This window comes from Vipera berus, assembly GCF_964194415.1.
Source record: "Vipera berus genome assembly, chromosome: 1".
NCBI classification, from domain to species: Eukaryota; Metazoa; Chordata; class Lepidosauria; order Squamata; family Viperidae; genus Vipera; species Vipera berus.
The window spans coordinates 118,282,392-118,302,896 of record NC_138202.1 but is presented as its reverse complement, the minus strand read 5'-3'; the positions used below and the strand labels follow the sequence as shown (position 1 = coordinate 118,302,896).

Genomic DNA, 20,505 nt, shown 5'->3' with positions numbered 1-20,505 from the left:
CATCAGAGCCCCATTTTCCTTCAGAATTCACTGTCCTCCCTTGACCTAATTCTTTCAGAGTCTCTTGGGCTCATCTCTAGCATCCTCCTCTGATTTTTTCTTTCTTTCCCCTTCTTCAGCAATTGTAGGTAGTGGTTCTGCCGTGAAAGTGATCCAGACTCCAAGTTTTGTCAATGGCTCAACTGGGGAAAATATTACCTTCCACTGCTCTGTTGATGGCACAGACTATAATTTCTTTTGGTATAAACAACTGCCTGGGAACATAGAGCTTGAAGTAGTTGGGTCTCTCTACACTTACAGTAAAAATGTTGAAGAATTTCCAGAGAAATTGAAGGATCGACTGAAAGCAGAACGGTCAAAGAATACGAACCCGCCCAAGTGGGAAATGCGTTTAGAACTGTTAAATCTTCAGGCGAGTGACACCGGCTTCTATCTCTGTGCTGTGGTGTACACGGTGAAAAAGAAAGAAATAGTGGCAGGTGCAAAACTGAGTATCAGGAGCAAATCTGCTCTTTACTCTTTTCTATTCATATCCAGCTTTTACCTAACATCCATAGGTAACCCTTTGCTACATCCTAGTGGTCTCATATTTAAAACAGTCTTTGGTCAATTTGTGCCTTTCAAATGCCCAGAACTGCATTCTTTACACGGGTTGTGGGATAACCCTTTTGATCTAATATATTGCAAGACTTGCACAATGAGGGCCAGACTGTTGTAGGCCAGCATTTCAGTTCTCATAGTGGCCAGCCAGAGCTCTTCATGCTGCTGGCAAAGAAAAGATATAGTTCATTTCCTATAAATGGAACTTGAAGACTTGGTGCCCCTAACCTAGAGGTAACATTGCTTAACAAAGGATAATAGAGTCTGGTAAAATGGTTGAGATGTTGGACTAGAACCAGAAAAAGGCAACCTTTTTTGAATTGTTACCAAGAAAAGTGTATAAACAAGGGTAAAAATAAGATAAATTGGGATGAAAGATAATGGGACCACGCCCTTTTCCCCAAGTTCATTCTGGGGAATATAAATTGAGGACCCAGATTGTTGGGGGCAATAAGCTGACTTTGTAATAATGCCGCTTGGGGTGTGTGTGAAAGCCCTAACAAGCAGGCATATACATAGAATGAAGGCTACTGCTAAGCTTGTAAGCCGCCCTGAGTCTTCAGAGAAGGGCGGGATATAAATGTAATAAAAATAAAAATAAAATAAATTATTTTCACTGTACATTCATTTATATATAGGTTCGGAGCATTCCTATTTACTATGGCAGAACATTAGCTTTCACAAGGGGTTATGGGTGATGTAGTCCCATCAAAGCCACAAAGAAATGTGCTCACGAATACTATAAGCATTGAAAGACATGTAGATTTCACAGGTGGAAAGCGATGCACTTCTGACAAAACACGGTTACCAAAAGGTTCTATACTTTGAAATCTGAAATAATTGCTGAAAATAAGCACAGATATACCCCTTGTGAAAGGTAATGTTCTGCCATAGTAAATAGGAACGCTCCCAACCTATATATAAATGAATGTACAGTGAAAAGTCTGGCTGCCCAAAGAAGTGAAATGCTGGCCTACAACAGCCTGGCCCTCATCGTGCAGGGCTTTTTCTTCTGGTTTTTTTAATTTATTAGACCAAATGGCTCACCTCAAAGCCCCTGTAAAAATGCCATTTCTGGGAATCGGAAAGGCATAAATTAATCAAGGTCTGTTTTAAATATGAGACCATTAGGATGTAGGTCAGGGTTACCTACCGATGTCAGATAAAAAAATGGACATGAATAGAAAAGACTAAGAGGCAGATTTGTTCCTGATACTCAGTTTTGCACCTGCCACTATTCCTCTCCCTTTCACCGTGTAACTGCAGCACAGAGATAGAAGCCGGCGTCACTCGCCTGAGGATTTGACAGTTCTAAACGAAGTTCCCTCTTAGGTGGATTTCTATTCTGTGACCCTTCTCCTTTCAGTCGATCCTTCAATTCATCTGGAATATCCTCAAGGGTTGTACTACCAGTGGGGAGGTACCCGAGCTCTTTCAGTTCTGTCTTCCAAGGCAGTTGGCGATACAAATAAATCCTGTAGGTTGTATCATCCACAGAGCACCTGAAGGAAATACCAGTAGGGTCACTGGTTGAGCCATTGACAAAGCTTGGAGTCTGGATTACTGTCAGGGCAGAGCCACTGCTCACAAAGGCTGAAGGAGGAGAAAGAAAAAGGCAATTTTCAGCTGGGGATTCTAAAGAGGAACCCAGGAAACTGTGAAGGAATTAGGTCAAGGGAAGACAATGAAATCTGGAGGGAAATGGGGCTCTGATGAAGGAAGGAGCCCAGGCCCCTTTCAGGGCACTTACTGCACCAGAAAGCCAGGAGGGCAAGGGAGAAGCGGAGTCCGGGGAGCCCAGAGCAGGAGTGAAGAGGTGCTGCGGCCATCTCAGCCTGGGGCTGCTACTGCAGCAGCTGGGAAGAGATCAGAAGCTGCTGGGTTTCCGGTCACGTGCTGGCAATGTGGCTGCAAGGGTGGAATAGCCTGGGCCCTGCTGGTGGGAACCAGATGCCCAAACAGCCCCCCACCCCCGAGGCCTTTGCTCGGGGGAAAGAAGAGCAGAGGCTGGGCAGAAACGGGGGGGGGGAGGCGCCTTTGCCCTCTCTCTCTCTCTCTCTCTCTCTCTCTCTCTCTCTCTCTCTCTCTTGGGTTTCTGCTGCTTGGTAAAAGAAGCTGCTGGTTTGCTATATCTGCTAGCTGGGCTGTAGTTTTAAGAGCAAAGTCATTCATACTTTCAGTTGTTCCTTCCAACGTGATGGCTCTATATACCCAGCCCAAAGCCACTCTATGATTTTATTTGGCTTTGAAGGTAGTTCCAAACGCCCTTATTTTAGGCATTTTCTTCATAGGTGTCAATAACTATGTTTCTAGATCTTATGGTTGCAAAAATAAGGTTGGAGATGTACAAGTGATGTCAGTGAAATCTCAGAAGAGTTTGGAAGGTCAGAGAGATTTCAGCCTATATAGGATAGTCCTAACGTTTGTTCCTCTCCAGGATTCCCAAAAACCATTCTTCGGGTGTGTGAAGGGCAGCATCATCAGAAAGGTAGGTATCATTGAGAGATTGAAGCTGCTGCTCTTTTTGATACCAGCAAAATGTGCAGATTAAAAGGGGGCAGGACTTCAATCGCCGGGTTGCATCCACCATTTTGACACTGCTGACTCCCATCTGCAGACACCCTTGTTGGTTCAGATTTCAAAGTATAGAACTTTTTAGTACCAGTGTTTTGTCAGAAGTGCATCACCTTCCACCTGAGAAATCGGAATGTCTTTCAATGCTTACAGCATTCGTGAGCACATTTCTTTGTGGCTTTGATGGGACTACATCACCCATAACCCCTTTTGTGAAAGCTAATGTTCTGCCATAGTAAATAGGAATGCTCCCAATCTATATATAAATGAATGTGCAGTGAAAATAATTTATATTCCCCAAAAAGAACTTGGGGAAAAGGGCGTGGTCCCATTATCTTTCATCCCAATTTATCTTATTTTTCACCCATGTTTACACACTTTTCTTGGTGACAATACAAAAAAGGTTTGCAGCTATCTTTTCCAGGCTTGATTTTGGAGTTCCTTATCCAAGTGCATTGGCTTCCCTCATAGCTGAAAATCTCTGCCACTCTCCCTCCCATTGTGAATGATCTTTTAGCTTCATTCATCTTCTTTCCAATTTGACCACAGCTGCAACAGTTGGCATCACCCTACCATGGTGGCGCAGTGGTTAGAATGCAGTATTGCAGGCTAATTCTGCCAGCCGCCAGCAGTTCGGCAGTTCAATTCTTACCAGTTTAAGGTTGACTCAGCCTTTCATCCTTCCAAGGTCAGTAAAATGAGGACCCAGAATGTTGGGGGCAACACGTGGACTCTATAAACAGCTCACAGAGGGCTGTAAAGCACTATAAAGTGGTCTATAGGTCTAAGTGCTATTGCTATTACTCTCAGTGCCATTGATGCTACTGAGTTGTCTCATTATGTCAAGATGATGATCCTGTGGAAGGACATCTACGTTAGCTATGCCTTTGGGTTATTTTAATTTTTGTGTTCATGAGAAAGGCAGGGCTAGATGAATCAAAAGTTGGAATTAAGATTGCCGGAAGAAACATCAATTTTAATTTAATTTAATTTAATTTAATTTAATAACATTTATATACCGCCCTTCTCCCTGAGGACTCAGGGCGGTTTACAGGGCAGAATAAAATAGCAAATACAAACATTAAAAAGAAATTAAACAATTGCCCTAGTTAAAAACAATAGAAGTACAATTCTAAAAAACCCCAAGATAAGCTTAAAAGACCAAGGATAAAACAACCCCATCGATCCCCATCAGGCTAGGCCAGCTTGTACAAACAAAAATGTCTTGAGATCGCGACGAAAGGAGCGAAGATCGGGCGCCATCCGGAGCTCTACCGGTAGCTGATTCCACAGCTCCGGAGCGCCCACAGAGAAGGATCTCCCCCTGGGGGCCACCAATCGACATTCTCTGATCGGTGGCACCCTGAGGAGGCCCTCTTTGTGGGAACGCACAGGGCGCAGGGAGCTTGATGCCGGCAGCAGATGTTCCCTGAGGTACTCCGGCCCCATGCCATGGAGGGCTTTAAACACCGTTACCAGTACCTTGAATCTCACCCGGAAGACAACTGGCAACCAATGCAGCTCACGGAGCAGAGGTGTAACGTGGGAGTATCGGGAAACTCCCAACACCACTCTCGCGGCTGCATTCTGTACCAGTTGGAGCCTCCGGGTGGTCCTCAAGGGCAGCCCCATGTAGAGAGCGTTGCAGTAGTCCAGACGAGAGGACACGAGCGCATGAGTGACCGTGCACAAATCATCCCGGCTAAGATAGGGCCGCAACTGGCGCACCAGGCGAACCTGGGCGAAGGCCCCCCTAGTCACAGCTCCTATGTGATCTTCTAAAGTGAGCCGTGAATCTAGGAGGACTCCCAAGTTGCGAGCCCTATCTACGGGGGGTAATAGTTCACCCCCCATAGCCAGAGGTGGAATGTCCGAATAAATCCGGGATGAAGGTATGCAAAGCCACTCAGTCTTGTCGGGGTTGAGTTGAAGTCTGTTCCTCCCCATCCAGACCCGAACCGCCTCCAGGCAACGGGACATCACGTTGAGGGCATCACTGGGGTGGTTTGGGGTCGAAAAGAAAAGTTGGGTATCATCAGCGTACTGATGATACCCAACTCCAAAACCACGAATGATCTCGCCCAGCGGCTTCATGTAGATGTTGAACAGGAGAGGCGAGAGGACCGACCCCTGAGGAACTCCACAAATGAGAGACCTCGCGGTCGACCTCTGCCCCCCTGCCAACACCGACTGCGAACGTCCCAAGAGATAGGAGGAGAACCACTGTAAAACTGTGCCTCCCACTCCCAGTCCCCTGAGACGCCGCAGCAAGATACCATGGTCGATGGTATCGAAAGCCGCCGAGAGGTCTAATAGGACTAGAACAGAGGAGTGCCCTCTGTCCCGAGCCCTCCAGAGATCATTCACCAGCGCGACCAATGCCGTCTCCGTGCTGTGCCCGGGCCTAAGATATCAACAACCTAAGATATGCAGATGATACCACTCTAATGGCAGAAAGTGAAGAGGAACTAAAGAGCCTCTTGTTGCAGGTGAAGAAGGAGAGTGCAAAAGTTGGGTTGAAACTAAACATTAAGAAAACCAAGATCATGGCATCTGGCCCTCTCAATTCCTGGCAAATAGATGGGGAAGAAATGGAGGTAGTGACAGATTTTATTTTCCTGGGCTCCAAGATCACTGCAGATGGGGACTGTAGCCAAGAAATTAAAAGACGCTTGCTCCTTGGGAGGAAAGCCATGGCAAATCTAGACAGCACACTAAAAAGCAGAGACATCACCCTGTCAACAAAAGTGCGTATAGTCAAGGCTATGGTCTTCCCAGTTGCAATGTATGGCAGTGAAAGCTGGACCATAAGAAAGGCTGAGCGCCAAAGAATTGAAGCCTTTGAACTATGGTGCTGGAGAAGACTCCTGCGAGTCCCTTGGACTGCAAGGCGATCAAACCGGTCAGTCCTAGAGGAGATCAACCCTGACTGCTCTTTAGAAGGCCAGATCCTGAAGCTAAAACTCAAATACTTTGGCCACCTAATGAGAAGGAAGGACTCACTGGAGAAGAACCTAATGCTGGGAAAGATTGAGGGCAATGGAAGAAGGGGACGACAGAGAATGAGGTGGCTGGATGGAGTCATTGAAGCAGTAGGCGTGAGCTTAAATGGACTCCAGAAGATGGTAGAGGACAGGAAGGCCTGGAGGAACATTGTCCATAGGGTCGCGATGGGTCGGACACGACTTCGCAACTAACAACAACAACAATTTTTGTGTTAAAAAAGACAGAGGAATACATCGGTTTTATTTAGTATTTATGTCTGTGCCTTTATTTAATTTTTTAAAAAAGGAAAGCAATCCAGTTTCTACATTTTAAAATGCTATACGGCACCCACCCTGTTGCTTTCCCCTAAAATATGGTTTGTCGTTGGATCTGGAGACCAAGAGGAAGATGGAGCCAATCAAGTGGCTGATTTGTGTTGCTTCTGCCAAAGGATGGTGCGGTGGGTTTTTATTATACAGTGGATTATTTCAATGTTGTCAACTCCTCAGGTCACCTAAATGTGAGTTGGGTGGCTATAATAATTTGTTTAATAAATACATGTGTGTTTATGTATACAGTAGGCGTTACACATATAAGTATGCAAATGAATATACTGTCATGTTTCCTTTTAAAGAAATCTACTGTAAGCTAGGCAATGGAGAAGAACGGGGAATGTGGAAAAATGGCACCCAGCCTGTTCATCCCTCCCCTTCTCCCCTCAAACCACAGTATCAAGATGATGTCCTAGCAGAGATGACGCTTCAGCTGCCTTGGATTCTACAGTTTAGTGCTGTAGATAGCTGTAGTTAGCAGAAAGAAAATGATGTTGGGTAAAGCAAGTAAATTACCCTCCTCCCAGATCCATGCTGGTGGTAAACCATAAAACATTTAGACACAAAGAATGTGAGTTAAGAGCACTAAGAGACCGAGAAAAGAACTCAGAAGGTCACTGGGAGAAAATACTTAGAGAAAGTTACCTTAGTAGTAACACTAACTCAAAGGACAGAGCCCTTGTTTAATGCAATGCCCGTTGTCTTTGTAATGCCACCTTTATCATCCCAGTATCCGTATCTTATAAACATACCTATTCAATCAATTACCTGTGGTATTAATAATATGTGCAATTTGCATGGCTCTAAACCATAGGGTTGCAACCCCATTCCTTTTGGGATTAGCCTTGCCACCTCTGGTACTGCAATGAACAGTTTGCATTTCAAAGAAAGAGTGTGTCCGATCCCCATTATTAAAGAAGTTTATGGAGGAATTTCTCTTCTACGGTCAATTTAAGGATACACTTTTACTTCAGTTGATATCCTCCAAATTGTGATTGGGGATTAAGACTGATTTTCAGGGAACTCTGAAAATTTAGCTCTGCTGCTTGCACAGAGCAGCAGGGTAGCAAACGTGAATTCAAAACCAAGCCCATAACTGCTGCTGTTGCTAAAGAAAACAAAGAGCCACGGGATGTCAGATTCAAGGGCCTGGATCCCTGGAACAATGGCTTTGATGAATGTTAGTGATTTGTATCTAGAAGTTTAGGACTTTTCACTTCTGACAAAACATAGTTACCAAAGGTTCTATACTATAATTGCTGAAAATAAGCACAGATACACAAGGGTGTCCACAGATGGGAGTGAGCAGTGTCAAAATGGTGGATGCAGCCCAGCAATTGAAATCCTTCCCTCTTTTAATGTGCATATTTTGCACGTATCAAAAAGGGCAGCAGCTTCAATCTCTCAATCATATCCACCTTTCTGATGCTGCTGCTCTTCACACACCCGAAGAATGGCTTTTGGTAATCCTGGAAAGGAACAACGTTAGGACTATCCTATATGGGCTGAAATCTCTCTGACCCTCCAAACTCTTCTGAGATTTCACAGACATCACTTGTACATCTCCAACCTTATCTAGCCTTAAGAACTAGAAACATAGTTACCGATAGGCAAAGATGCTTCAGGATAAGGGCATTTAGAGTTGCGTTCAATGCCAATTGAAATCAGCCAACGGCCTTTGGTTGGGTATATAGAGCCATCACTTTTGAAGGAACAACTGAAAGTGTGAATGACTTTGCCCTTAAAAGTATTTATAGCCAAGCCAGCAGGTGCAGCAAACCAGCCCCTCTCCAGCAGCTTCTATTTCTCAGCAGCGGAAACCCTCCACACACACACACGCACACACAGAAGGCAAATAGGGCCCCCCATTTCTGCTCAGGCACTGCTCTTTTTCCTTCATGAGCTCAGGAGCAAAGGTTTAAAGGGTGTCTGGGCATCCGGTTCCCTCCACCAGGGCCCAGGCTATTCCGCCCTTGCAGCCACATTGCCAGCACGTGACCGGAAACCCAGCAGCTTCTGATCTCTTCCCAGCTGCTGCAGTAGCAGCCCCAGGCTGAGATGGCCGCAGCACCTCTTCACTCCTGCTCTGGGCTCCCTGGACTCCACTTCTCCCTTGCCCTCCTGGCCTTCTGGTGCAGTAAGTGCCCTGAAAGGGGCCTGGGCCCCTTCCTTCATCAGAGCCCCATTTCCCTCCAGATTTCACTGTCTGCCCTTGACCTAATTCCTTCACAGTTTCCTGGGCTCCTCTTTAGAATCCCCAGCTGAAAATTGCCTTTTTCTTTCTCCTCCTTCAGCCTTTGTGAGCAGTGGCTCTGCCCAGAACGTGATCCAGACTCCAAGCTTTGTCAATAGCTCAGCCGGGGCAAATGTTAACTTCTATTGCTCTGTTGACAGTGGCTATCATTTCTATTGGTATCGCCAACTGCCTGGGAAGACAGAGCTGGAAGTCCTTGGGACTCTCTACAGTCACAGTACAACACTCGAAGATATTCCAAGTGATTTGAAGGATCGGCTGAATGGAAGGATCTCAGAGAATTCAAATAGGTGGAAAATGTATTTGAATTTGTCAAGTCTTCAAGCAAATGACAAGGGCTTCTATCTCTGTGCTGGGGTGTACACAGTGAAAGAGAGAGGAACAGTAGCAGGTGCAAAACTGAGTATCAGGATGAAATCTGCCCTTTACTCTTTTTGATTCATATCCATCTTTTACCTGATATCATACCAATCCATGGGTTTTGTTCTAGTGTTCTCATATTTAGAGCAGCCTTTGTTCCATTTATGCCTTTCAGATGCCCAGAACTGCCATTTTTACACTGGTTGTGGGGTGAGCATTTTGATCAAATAAACTGTTAGACCACAAGAGCAGCCCTGCACGATAAGAGCCAGGGTATTTTCCATGAGAGTACATAAAATTTGCATATTATGCAGGAAACCAATGCACTAGGAAGACGAACATCAAAATCAAACCTGGAAAAGGCAGCAACAAACGTTTTTTGTGGTGACACCAAGAATCTTAGCAACTGTTTGAACTTATAACCCACTTGAAAAAGGGGGTGATTGGGATCCCAAGTTCTGATGGTCACCCTCTACCCCAGTGATGGCGAACCGTTCAGAGACCGAGTACCCAAAAATCACCCCGCCCACAGGGCCACCCACCACCTCCACAGCCTGCTGCAGCAGATCACCCAGGCAGCCCAGCAGCGCCATGGTGGCCACGCCCTCTGCCAGCGCCCCACAACATCATCTGCATGCAACAGAGCGCAAGGGTGGAGTCTTGTCCTCGCTGCCCGACTGCCATGTCCTTGGCTGCGCTGCTCTGCACAGGCCGCACCCAGGGGCGACTCTCCTCCGGAAGGGCTGCTGGTGAGGAGGGGACCACGGGGGGAGGTGGGGCTGGGGCGACAGCGCACATGCTCACAGAGAGGGCTCTGACTGCTGCCTCTGGCACATGTGCCATGGGTTCACCACCACTGCTCTACCCCCTGCAGCCATGTGACTGCTCTTCTGGCACTCAGCAACATGGCCACATTTATGGCCTCTTGCAGCATCCAGTGGTGACATGAGTATGTTTTATGATGGTTTTGCCAAGCATTAGTTTTTGGCAAAAATATGTGCCATGGCAATCCATGAATTCACTTAACAGCCACCACATTTGCTTAACGACCATCTCATTTGTTTAACGTCTGAAAAAAAAATCTGGTCAATCATCTGACTAACCAATTTACAAGCGTTAAGACTGTGATGGCCAGACTCCATTATGATTGTAAGCTGAGGACTAGCTGTCAGCATGGCTAAAAAATAACATACATTTGGATACCAGATCATGGGACACCCTGTTCCCCAAATTCATTTTAGGGAATATAAATTATTTTTGCCACACACATTGATTTATATGTAAGTTGGAAGCATTCCTGTTTACTGTGGCAGAACATTCACCAGGGGCTTCTGGGTGATATAACCTGATCAAAGCCACAAGGAAATCTACTCACTAATATTGCAAGCAGTGAAACAGGAGTTTTTCCATTTTGTACAAATATATTTATCTAGGATGCAGAGTGTGAGAAACGTGATCCAAGAAAAACTAGAAATCTTCAAAGAGGAAATGAAGCATATTACAGTGGGTGCTTTACCAATAAATAAACTTAATTGAACCAGCATAGCCAACTTAAGTCAGATGACTACAGTACATGAAGGATTATTCAGCTAATAAAAACATACAAGGAAATGGCATGTGAATGATATTCAAAAACCCAGTAAGTATGTGCTTAGGTATAGGCCAGCAAACAATATCATAATATCTATTGTTATTAATGGATATCCATTCAACATCTGTGTTACGCAAGTATATGCACCTGTTACAAATGCAGTGGAAAAAAGACACTGAGGAAAATGACAACAGTTGCAACATGAAAAAAGAATTTGAAGCATTTTCATGGAGTATTTGGGGAATATAAATTATTTGTGAAGGTTGTTTAATAAGGAAGTATTTATGCCATTTTGTGTGCTGATGTCATTATGCAAATAGTATCATTTTCACAGTGATAGAATTATACAAGTGAAACAGCAATTGCCTCATTTGTAGGATGACATCATCGTGCACATGATGTGATTTTCATCATTTGTGTAATTATCATGCATACACACAAATTACATTATTTGCAAACACCTTTATGCCAAGGTCTCACCGTCCTACTTTGTGTGATTGGAATTAAAAAGTCGGAGAAACAGAGGAAATTGGAATCTTTCCCTGACATAGCAAAGTCAACGAGTCATGCGAAAGCATCTTGCGAAGATAAAATGCCCACTGAATTGTTTAAAGATGAAGAAAATCTTTGCTGCATGCTGCCCAGAGTCACTTGTTTTGTGAGGTGGGTGGCTATATAAATTTGACACATAAATAAAGTTATCAGTTTTGTGTCAACAAAGGTGGAACGAAACTACAGAACTTCAAAATTGGGAAAGATTGGTGTATATATATATTGCTATTAAAGGAGGAAGATGCAAAAGAACATATAGATTACCAAGCCATTGTATTAATTCCTAGAGCAAGCAGTTATGTTTAAACCTTACACAAAGAAATAGAAATAGAAATGCCAGATGAACAAGCAGGTTTTAGAAAATGCAAAGAGACGTAAAAATCAGGTAGGTAAGATAAGATGCGTAATGAAAAGAGCAAAAGAAGACAAGGGAAATATTCCCGTTCAATGATTCAGCAACGTATCTGACTGCATAGGTCATGCTAGAATGTGAACTGTACAGGTAATCGTCGACTTACGACCATTTATGTCACTAGTAAGACATTTGTTAAGTGTTTTGCCCCATTTTATGACCTTTCTTGCCACAGCTCTTAAGTGAATCACTGCAGTTGTTAAATTAGTAACATGGTTGTTAATTGAATCTGGCTTCCCCACTGACTTTGCTTGTCTGAAGGCTTTAAAGGTGATCACATGACCCCGGGACACTGAAACCATCATAGCTATGAACCAGTTACCAAGCATCCAAATTTTGATCCTGTGACCGTGGGGATGCTACAATGGTTGCAAGTGTGAAAAACGGTCATAAGTCACTTTTTCAGTGCTGTTGTGACTTCAAACGGTCACTAAATGGACAGTTGTAAGTCAGGGACTACCTGTATTAAGGTTCATAGTTGTGGCAAAACCCTGAGCAATCTTTCCAATGAACATGAATTTGGAGAATTAGAGAGTTTCAGAACAGAAGAATAAGATGCATTCCAGGAGGCATCAGGGTGAAGCAGGATGCATGTTTAATAACTTGTACAGCAAATGTAGGACTGCAGGATGTGATTCAGGGGCATCCACATGGAGAGTTTAAAAAGTCAGTGTGATAAGCACAATTGGGTAATCAAAAGGCCTACCACTTTTGAATGTTTATTCAGACTTCGATTGCAAAGCCATGGCCAACCTCTTTGACATACCTGATGTCCTTCCAGAAGCCTCAAAACCTGTGTATCAACAAGCTTTGGTGGAGGGGGGGTGTCTTAGGGAAATGGCGATTGAATGAGGTGGGTACATTAACATTTAATGTTTTCTCCTAGTCTTTTAATCATAGCCTTTTAATAATATTATTACTGGGTTGTTTTTTAAAAAAATTGCAGAGTATTTTCAATATTGATGCCTTACGGCTTGTTATTGTATGCTGCCTAGAGTTACAACTTGTGAGACAGGTGACCAAATAAAAATGAAAAATAAATATCAGCCTTTAGGAGCCCTATCATTTTGTTCCATTTTATTCAAATGTTTTATATGGCCATTCAACTTGCCCAAAAGCAATTCAGGGTTGTTAAAAAGGTAAAGGTAAAGGTTCCCCCGGACATGCGTGCTAGTCGTTTCCAACTCTAGGGGCCAGTGCTCATCTCCGTTTCAAAGCCAAAGAGCCAGCGCTTGTCCGAGGATGTCTCCGTGGTCTTGTGGCCGGCATGACTAGACGCCAAAGGCGCACGGAACGCTGTTACCTTCCCACCGTAGTGGTCCCTATTTTTCTACTTGCATTTTTACGTGCTTTCGAACTGCTAGGTTGGCAGAAGCTGGGACGAGTAACAGGCGCTCACTCTGTTATGCAGCACTCGGGATTCGACCAGCCAAACTGCCGACCTTCTGATCGACAAGCTCAGCATCCTAACCCACTGAGCCACCACGTCCCTTCAGGGTTGTTACATATGGTAAAAAAAAAATAAAGCAAAGGGCCCCTAACAAAACATAAAAAGTTTGCAGTGTAACATAACTGAGACAATCAGAACATACTCCAATCCAAAATCAGGCTCTTTTAAAGCTTTGGCCCAATGCTTGGAGGAACAATTAAGTTTTCAAGGCCTTATAAAAGGCTGTCAGGCATGTGAGGTAAACCAGGCAGGAAACACAGTCAGATGAGCTAATTCTACTTTACGGTATGGTTACATTAACAAAATATTGAAAGTCTGAGAGAGCATTTCTCCCTGCAGGTGGCCATGCTCCCTTCTCTCTTTACGGCCCCCAAGATTAGGGAGGATCTCTTCCGAATCATTTGTCCCACCAACATTCCTGCTGTGGGTTAAGCTCCCATTTATCTGACCATTCCCTTGGCTGCTTCTCTTTGCCCTATCTCTCAAGGTCACTCCCGCATACCATTGCAAAAGCCAACGTGATTGGGACCATCCAGGATCAGAGATTCCAATTATGAGGTTAAACAATTTTAAAGAGTAAACACTGCAGCAGAGCAGTCACACATCGTGGAACCTGTTAGATGGCCCTATATTTCATAGAGAGGATGTGAAGCATGCCTACCCTACCATATCCTATAGAATGAACAGACAGGCCGTCCTGCAGATACCATGGTCCTGTGCCATGAAGAGCTTTATAGGTAAATGACTAGTACCTTGAATTGCCTCCAGAAGCCTATAGGGCAGTGATGGCGAAACTTTTAGAGACCGAGTGCCCAAACTACAATCCAAAACCCACTTATGTATCATCGGGTGCCGGGTGGGCTTGGCCCATTGGGTGGGTGTGGCCAATTGGGTGGGCATGGACCACTGGATGGGCATGAGTGCAGTGGTAATAATAATAATAATATTTTTATTTATATACCGCCCTTCTCCCGAAGGACTCAGGGCGGTGAACAGGGCAAGTATATAAAAATACAAAAATACAAAAGTTAAAAAAGAATTAAATACAATGCCCAAACTCAAACAGTAAATACATATATTAAAAAACAACAATAAAATCCCAAACCCATCCCCCCCATCAGGCCAGGCCGGCTTGTTCGAATAAGTGCGTCTTCAGATCGCGTCAGAAGGAGCGAAGGTCGGGCGCCATCCGGAGCTCGACCGGCAACCGATTCCATAAATCCGGGGCGCCCACAGAGAAGGACCTCCCCCTGGGGGCCACCAGACGACATTCTCTGACCGGTGGCACCCTGAGGAGGCCCTTTCTGTGGGAACGCACAGGGCGGAGGGAAGTTGATGCTGGCAGCAGGTGATCCCTGAGGTACTCCAGACTGGTTGGGACTAAAAAGTTCAATCAATCAATTCCAACTTTGCGAGATCTTTTTTCCCCGTGAGAAGTTAAAATTGATTAATTGAACCTTTTTTTTTTGCACACGCCAGCAGAGACCTAAAGCGAAAAGGTTTTATAAAACCCAGCTGAAGGCCTAGGACTGGGGCGACGGCGCACGTGCCCACAGAAAGTGCTCTGCGTGCCACCTCTGGCACGCGTGCCATAGGTTCGCCACCACAGCTATAGGGAGTCAAACCAGCTCGCAGAGTACTAACATTATGTGGTTGAACAGTGGTATTCCCATAACTACTCAGGCTTCTGCATTCTGGACCAACAGCAGCTATTGGGTAGTTTTCAAGGGCAGCTCATGTTGAAATCTAACTGAGAGGTGACCAAGACCTCCAGATATAGGAATGAGTAATGTGGGTACATAAGATGGATAGGTGAAAATATGCTCTTAGCGATAGAGAATATTCATAGCTCAGGATTGAAATGAGAGGTCCTTGGTGCTCTCTGAACTTACGTTATTTTCTTGCAAATGTTTCCTTATCCAAACTAGATAACATAGCAGGGAGTGGAGGGAATCTCCCTGCTAGCACTTATGATAGTACCTAGTTTGAGTAATGAAACATCTGCCAAAAAAAAAAACCCTTACCAAGCTCAGGAAGCACTAAGGATCCCTGAAGATCCTCTTAGACATGACTGTTGCTTGCTTTTCCACCAGGAGCTGAGCATCTAACAAGATTGCCAAATTGTTCATCATTTCTGTCTGAGGGAGTACAACCCCATCCAGAAATAAAGATGGAAAGTTGCCAGAACTGGGGAACCCAAAAAACCCACAGCCATTTTCAATCATGCTTGGGTTAAGCTGAAGCCTGATCTTTCCCATCAGACCCTCACAACCTCTAGACACTCTGACAAAGAACCTTGTTGATATTGGCTGGTCAGCCCAGAATGGAAATGTATCATGTGCATACCAATGATATCGAGTCCTGTACTAAGAAATGATCTCCCTCAGTTGTATCATAAAGATGTTGGATAGGAGTGGAGAGACTGTAGAGATCTGAGGAATTCCACAAAACAAGGTTCTCCTCCTCCTTTACCGACACAGCTTGAACCACCCATGAAGGAAGGAGGAGAATCACTATAACACATGCCTCCAATTCTTAACTCCCAAACCACTCTGGAAGAATACCATGATCAACAGTATTAACAGCTGCTGAGAGATCATGAAGGGACAGGATAGATGCACCACTCCAACTTGGTACCACCAAGCATAACATACAAGTCTAATTAATGCCACTTTGATATTGTATCCCAGTCTGAATTCAGATAATTCATTTCCTTCAGGGACTTCTGGAGTATAATTATTCAATCCCACAGAATCCAAGAATGGACTTTTGTGGAGGAGACAGATCACTGCCTTTTAAGTCCAGCAGAATCCCACACACACACAGAAGCATTCACCACCATCTTGATCCTCCCACATGCTTTCTCCTGGGAGGCCTTGCCCAACCAGAAGCATGGATCTAATATGCAGGTGGCCATGCTCACAGCCTCAAGGATCATATCCACTTCCTCAGGGCCAACAGAGGAATGGCTTTAACCCATTCCAGAGAACTATGCTAGAACATGCCTAAGTCAACTCTATGGAATCTGCACATCCAGAATCTAGCTCAGAATAGAACTGAGTGACTTTATCTGACTGATTCCTAGAACAGACTTCACAGCAATAATGTAGATGTTCTTCCAGCCCATTCTTCCTGAGGAATTACCAAGTCATCTTAAACAAAGCCCCAGATAATTATTTACACATACAATAAGAACAGAAGACTCATTATGATTTGCCACTCTTATCATTACAAGGTAACCCTTGAGAAAGGTTCTTACTCATGGTCAATCAGATTTGCCTTCCAGCACTCCAAGCATCTCTTCATCTCTCAGAGTTCTTCTGAAAACCAAGGATTCATGGATAGAAAGAGTCTGCATAGGGACAATTCAATTCAGGGTCATCACCATTCCCTCATTCCAGCTGTGGCCAAGACTCTGATCAAACTATGCATCAGTGGCATTAGGCAACTGGGCAAACCAATCAAATAAAGACACTGTGGGTGAAAGGATAAAATAAAATAATGAAAAACTGTAAACCCATCAAGGGCAAAAAGGTTTAAGACTGCATACAAATTACCTGGGTAAAGAAGGAAAGAAGAGAAGCAGAATTTTAATTCAGCTGACAAGCTCAAGTCATGAGTCCTCGCTGTAGCAGAATTATCTAAAAATAGTAAGCATACATTTCTATGCTTGTAAGTTTTACTTTATGCAATGAAAATTTTTCAACAGAGGTGTACAATATCATTGGGCAATAATGATCTGGGGAATAAGGAAACTTCCACAAAGATAAGCAAGCAGCCCTGTAATTCAATCTCTCTCCAGGCTAGGTTTATCTAAGTTCAGCAGTAGGCAAGTTTGTGGTGAGGTCAGAAATATATCTGAACCAAAAAAAGTGGCTGCAACTGCATCCTTTTCTAGCATGTACAATGTGCCTCTGGGCATAGTCAAAGTATTCATTTTCATTTTCTCCATAATGGGAGAATAACAAAAGGAACCCTAGGGGTTCATCAATTCCAACCCCTGCCCAGCATAGATCCACAACAACATCTCTGAAAGATGACCACCCAATACCTACTTGAAGTCCTCCAGCAAAACAGAATTAACTACTACATTTGGCAGCCTGTTCCACTGGCAAACAGCTCGTATAATCAGGAAATTCCTTCTGATGTCTAGCTTGAATCTCCTTTTTAGTAATTTTAATCTATTGTTTCTCATCCTATTGTCTATGGTTCTATCTGACTCATTCTGAAGAATGCCACCATCTCTCACTTGAATTGTTTTTTCTGTAGGTTAAAAAATTCTCCTTGACAATGAAGATATGGACGTGATAGATTGCTTCTTCCTTTTAGGATCAATCATCGACGATAAAGGAACCATCAGTCAAAAAATACACCACAGACTAAGAACTATAAAGGCCTTGGAAAAATATTCGCAAGCTATGAGGTAACTATTTCTGTAACAATCAGAATCATGCAAGCTGTGGTATTCCATGTAACAGTCCATGTAATGAAAGGTTGGATTTTGAAGAGGCATGACAGGAAGAGCATTGACACTTTTGAATGTTGGTGTTGGAAAAGATTACTGAGAATACTGTAGAAAACCAAGACAACAAAAATGGGTCATAAAACAAATAAGAGTTCTCACTCAATGCACAAATGACCAGGTTCAGATTATAGTATTTCAGACATTATATGAAGACTTACCTCTCAAGCTTATAATGCAGGGAAGATGGAAGAAAAGAGACTTTAGGAGCAAGGTGGAAGGATTCAGTTACAACACTGATAGATGCGCACCTGGAAGACCAGAAGGGCCATGTTGGGGATAGATTATTCTGAAGGGGATCATGGTTACTAAGAATCAACACTGACTTGATGGCTCATAATCAATCAAACAAACAAATAAATCCCAGATCTCTTAATTAACAGGGAGAAAGCAGAGCTGCTTAACTCATTCTTTGCATCAGTCTTCACACAAAAAGAAATTATAGCACAACATACCCAAAAAAAATACTGCAAAAGGCAAACTACAAACAAAAATTAAAATAAGCAAGAAAATGGTAAGAGAACACCTATCCGACTTTGATGAATATAAATCACCAGTACCCGACAGATTACATCCCAGAGTTCTGAAGGAGCTGGCAAATGTTATCTCAGAACCATTGTCCCATATCTTTAAAAAATCCTGGAGCACCAGGGAACTACTTAAGGATTGGAAAAGGGCTGATGTGGTTCCCATCTTCAAGAAAGGAGAGAGAAAAAAACAGATCCAGGAAACTACAGACCAATCATCAATACCCGGGAAGATCCTAGAAAAGGGAACTCATCAAATTTGCAGATGACACCAAGCTGGCAGGAATAGCCAATACTCCAGAAGATAGGCTTAAGATACAGAAGGATCTGGACAGACTCGAACACTGGGCACTATCTAACAAAATGAAATTCAATGGTGAAAAAACTAAGGTTCTACATTTAGGCAGGAAAAATCAAATGCACAGGTATAGTATAGGTGGTACCTTGCTCAATAGTAGTAACTGTGAGAGGGATCTCGGAGTCCTAGTAGACAATCACTTCAATATGAGCCAGCAGTGTGCTGCAGCTGCCAAAAAAGCCAACACAGTGCTAGGCTGCATTAACAGAGGGATAGATTCAAGATCAAGTGAAGTACTAATACCACTTTACAATGCTTTGATAAGGCCACACCTGGAATACTGCATCCAGTTTTGGTCACCACGATGTAAAAAAGATGTCAAGACTCTAGAAAGGGTACAGAGAAGAGCAACAAAGATGATCAGGGGATTGGAGACTAAAACATAAGAAACGGTTGCTGGAATTGGGTATGTCTAAGTTTAATGAAGAGAAGGATGAGGGGGGACATGATAGCAGTGTTCCAATATCTCAAGGGCTGCCACAAAGAAGAGGGAGTCAAGCTATTCTCCAAAGCACCTGAAAGCAGGACAAGAAGCAATGGATGGAAACTAATCAAGGAGAGAAGCAACCTAGAACTAAGGAGAAACTTCCTGACAGTTAGAACAATTAACCAGTGGAACAACCTGCCTCCAGAGGTGGTGAATGCTCCAACACTGGAGGTTTTTAAGAAGAGACTGGGCAGCCATTTGCCTGAAATGGTATAAGGTTTCCTGCCTGAGCAGGGGGTTGGACTAGATGACCTCCAAGGTCCCTTCCAACTTCTTCTTCTTATTATTATTATTATTATTCTTATTCTTATTCTTATTCTTATTATTATTATTATTATTATTATTATTATTATTATTATTATTATTTAATAGACTTATACCGGGCTTTACATTTTTTATGAAACATTCAAGTTTTTGTAGCCTCGACTGGCACGGCGACCTCGAGCTCGTTCAAATTTCCACCCCTTGGATCGGACATATGGCTTAGTGTGGCTGTGGGGGGTACCAGGAGCCTTGCCGAAATGCCGATAAACCTGGCGGGCCTTTCTGGGTCCAGAAAGCAAAACAGTTCCCTGGCCTTTAGGGGCAGCCATGGCTAACTGGTCAAAAGTCATGATCTGGCCTCCAGATTTCAGGATGCGTCGGCAGGCTCCCTGTGTGACTCTGACGGCACAAATCTTCAGTTTGGGAATTTCCTGGATGCGAACATCATCCGTCACTGTGCCCACCACGACGGCTGTTTTGTTCTCCCGCCCTTGGAGCTTCATTTTACGGATCAACCGCGACACAGACAATGGAGGCCGGTTGGTGCGGCTCATGAATAGCCGTTTGAGTATCACCTTGTTGAATTTGGCATTGGTCCGGCGAGCCAGGAATCTGTAGAGCTTTACTAAGAGACGAAGATAAATATCCTGACTCTTGGGCTCCTTACGCCGAACCTTACGGTCCTTGTTGTGGCGAATGTCAATTCCCATGGTGGCGTCGACAACCGCCGGAAGAAAGAGCATTATTATTATTATTATTATTATTATTATTATTATTATTATTATTATTATTATTATTATTATTATTATTATTATTATTATTATTATTATAAAAAACAGATCTGCGAACAACTAGAAGCAAACAAAGTTATAACTGGTAGCCAGCAGGGGTTTGTTAAAAACAGATCATGCCAAACCAATCTTATTTCATTCTTTGATAAAGTGACCGAGTTAGTAGACCAGCGAAATGCTGTGGATGTAGTATGCTTAGATTTCAGTAAGGCATTAGACAAAGTAGACCACAATCTATTGCTTGGTATGCTAGAAAAAGATGGAATAGACAACATCACCACCAAATGGATTTGTAGCTGGCTGACAAACCGTACTCAACCAGTAGTCCTCGATGGTACTACATCCACATGGAGAGAAGTAAGCAATGGGGTACCACAAGACTCCGTCTTAGGCCCAGTACTCTTCAATATCTTCATCAGTGACTTAGACGAGGGAGTAGAAGAGGA

General features: G+C 43.6%; 2 protein-coding genes across 3 annotated transcripts in view; one reads left to right on the top strand and one right to left on the bottom strand.

Annotated features, from left to right (window-relative positions):
- The window catches only part of LOC308664891 (uncharacterized protein), a 58,891-nt gene that overhangs the window by 3,429 nt on the left and 34,957 nt on the right, over positions 1 to 20,505 (top strand). The window lies entirely within an intron of this gene.
- LOC308660531 (large ribosomal subunit protein eL18-like) lies at positions 19,371 to 20,002 on the bottom strand. Its single transcript, XM_081314935.1, has one exon. It carries the CDS (start codon positions 19,976 to 19,978, stop codon positions 19,400 to 19,402), a length of 579 nt encoding a protein of 192 aa, XP_081171061.1. The 5' UTR covers positions 19,979 to 20,002; the 3' UTR covers positions 19,371 to 19,399.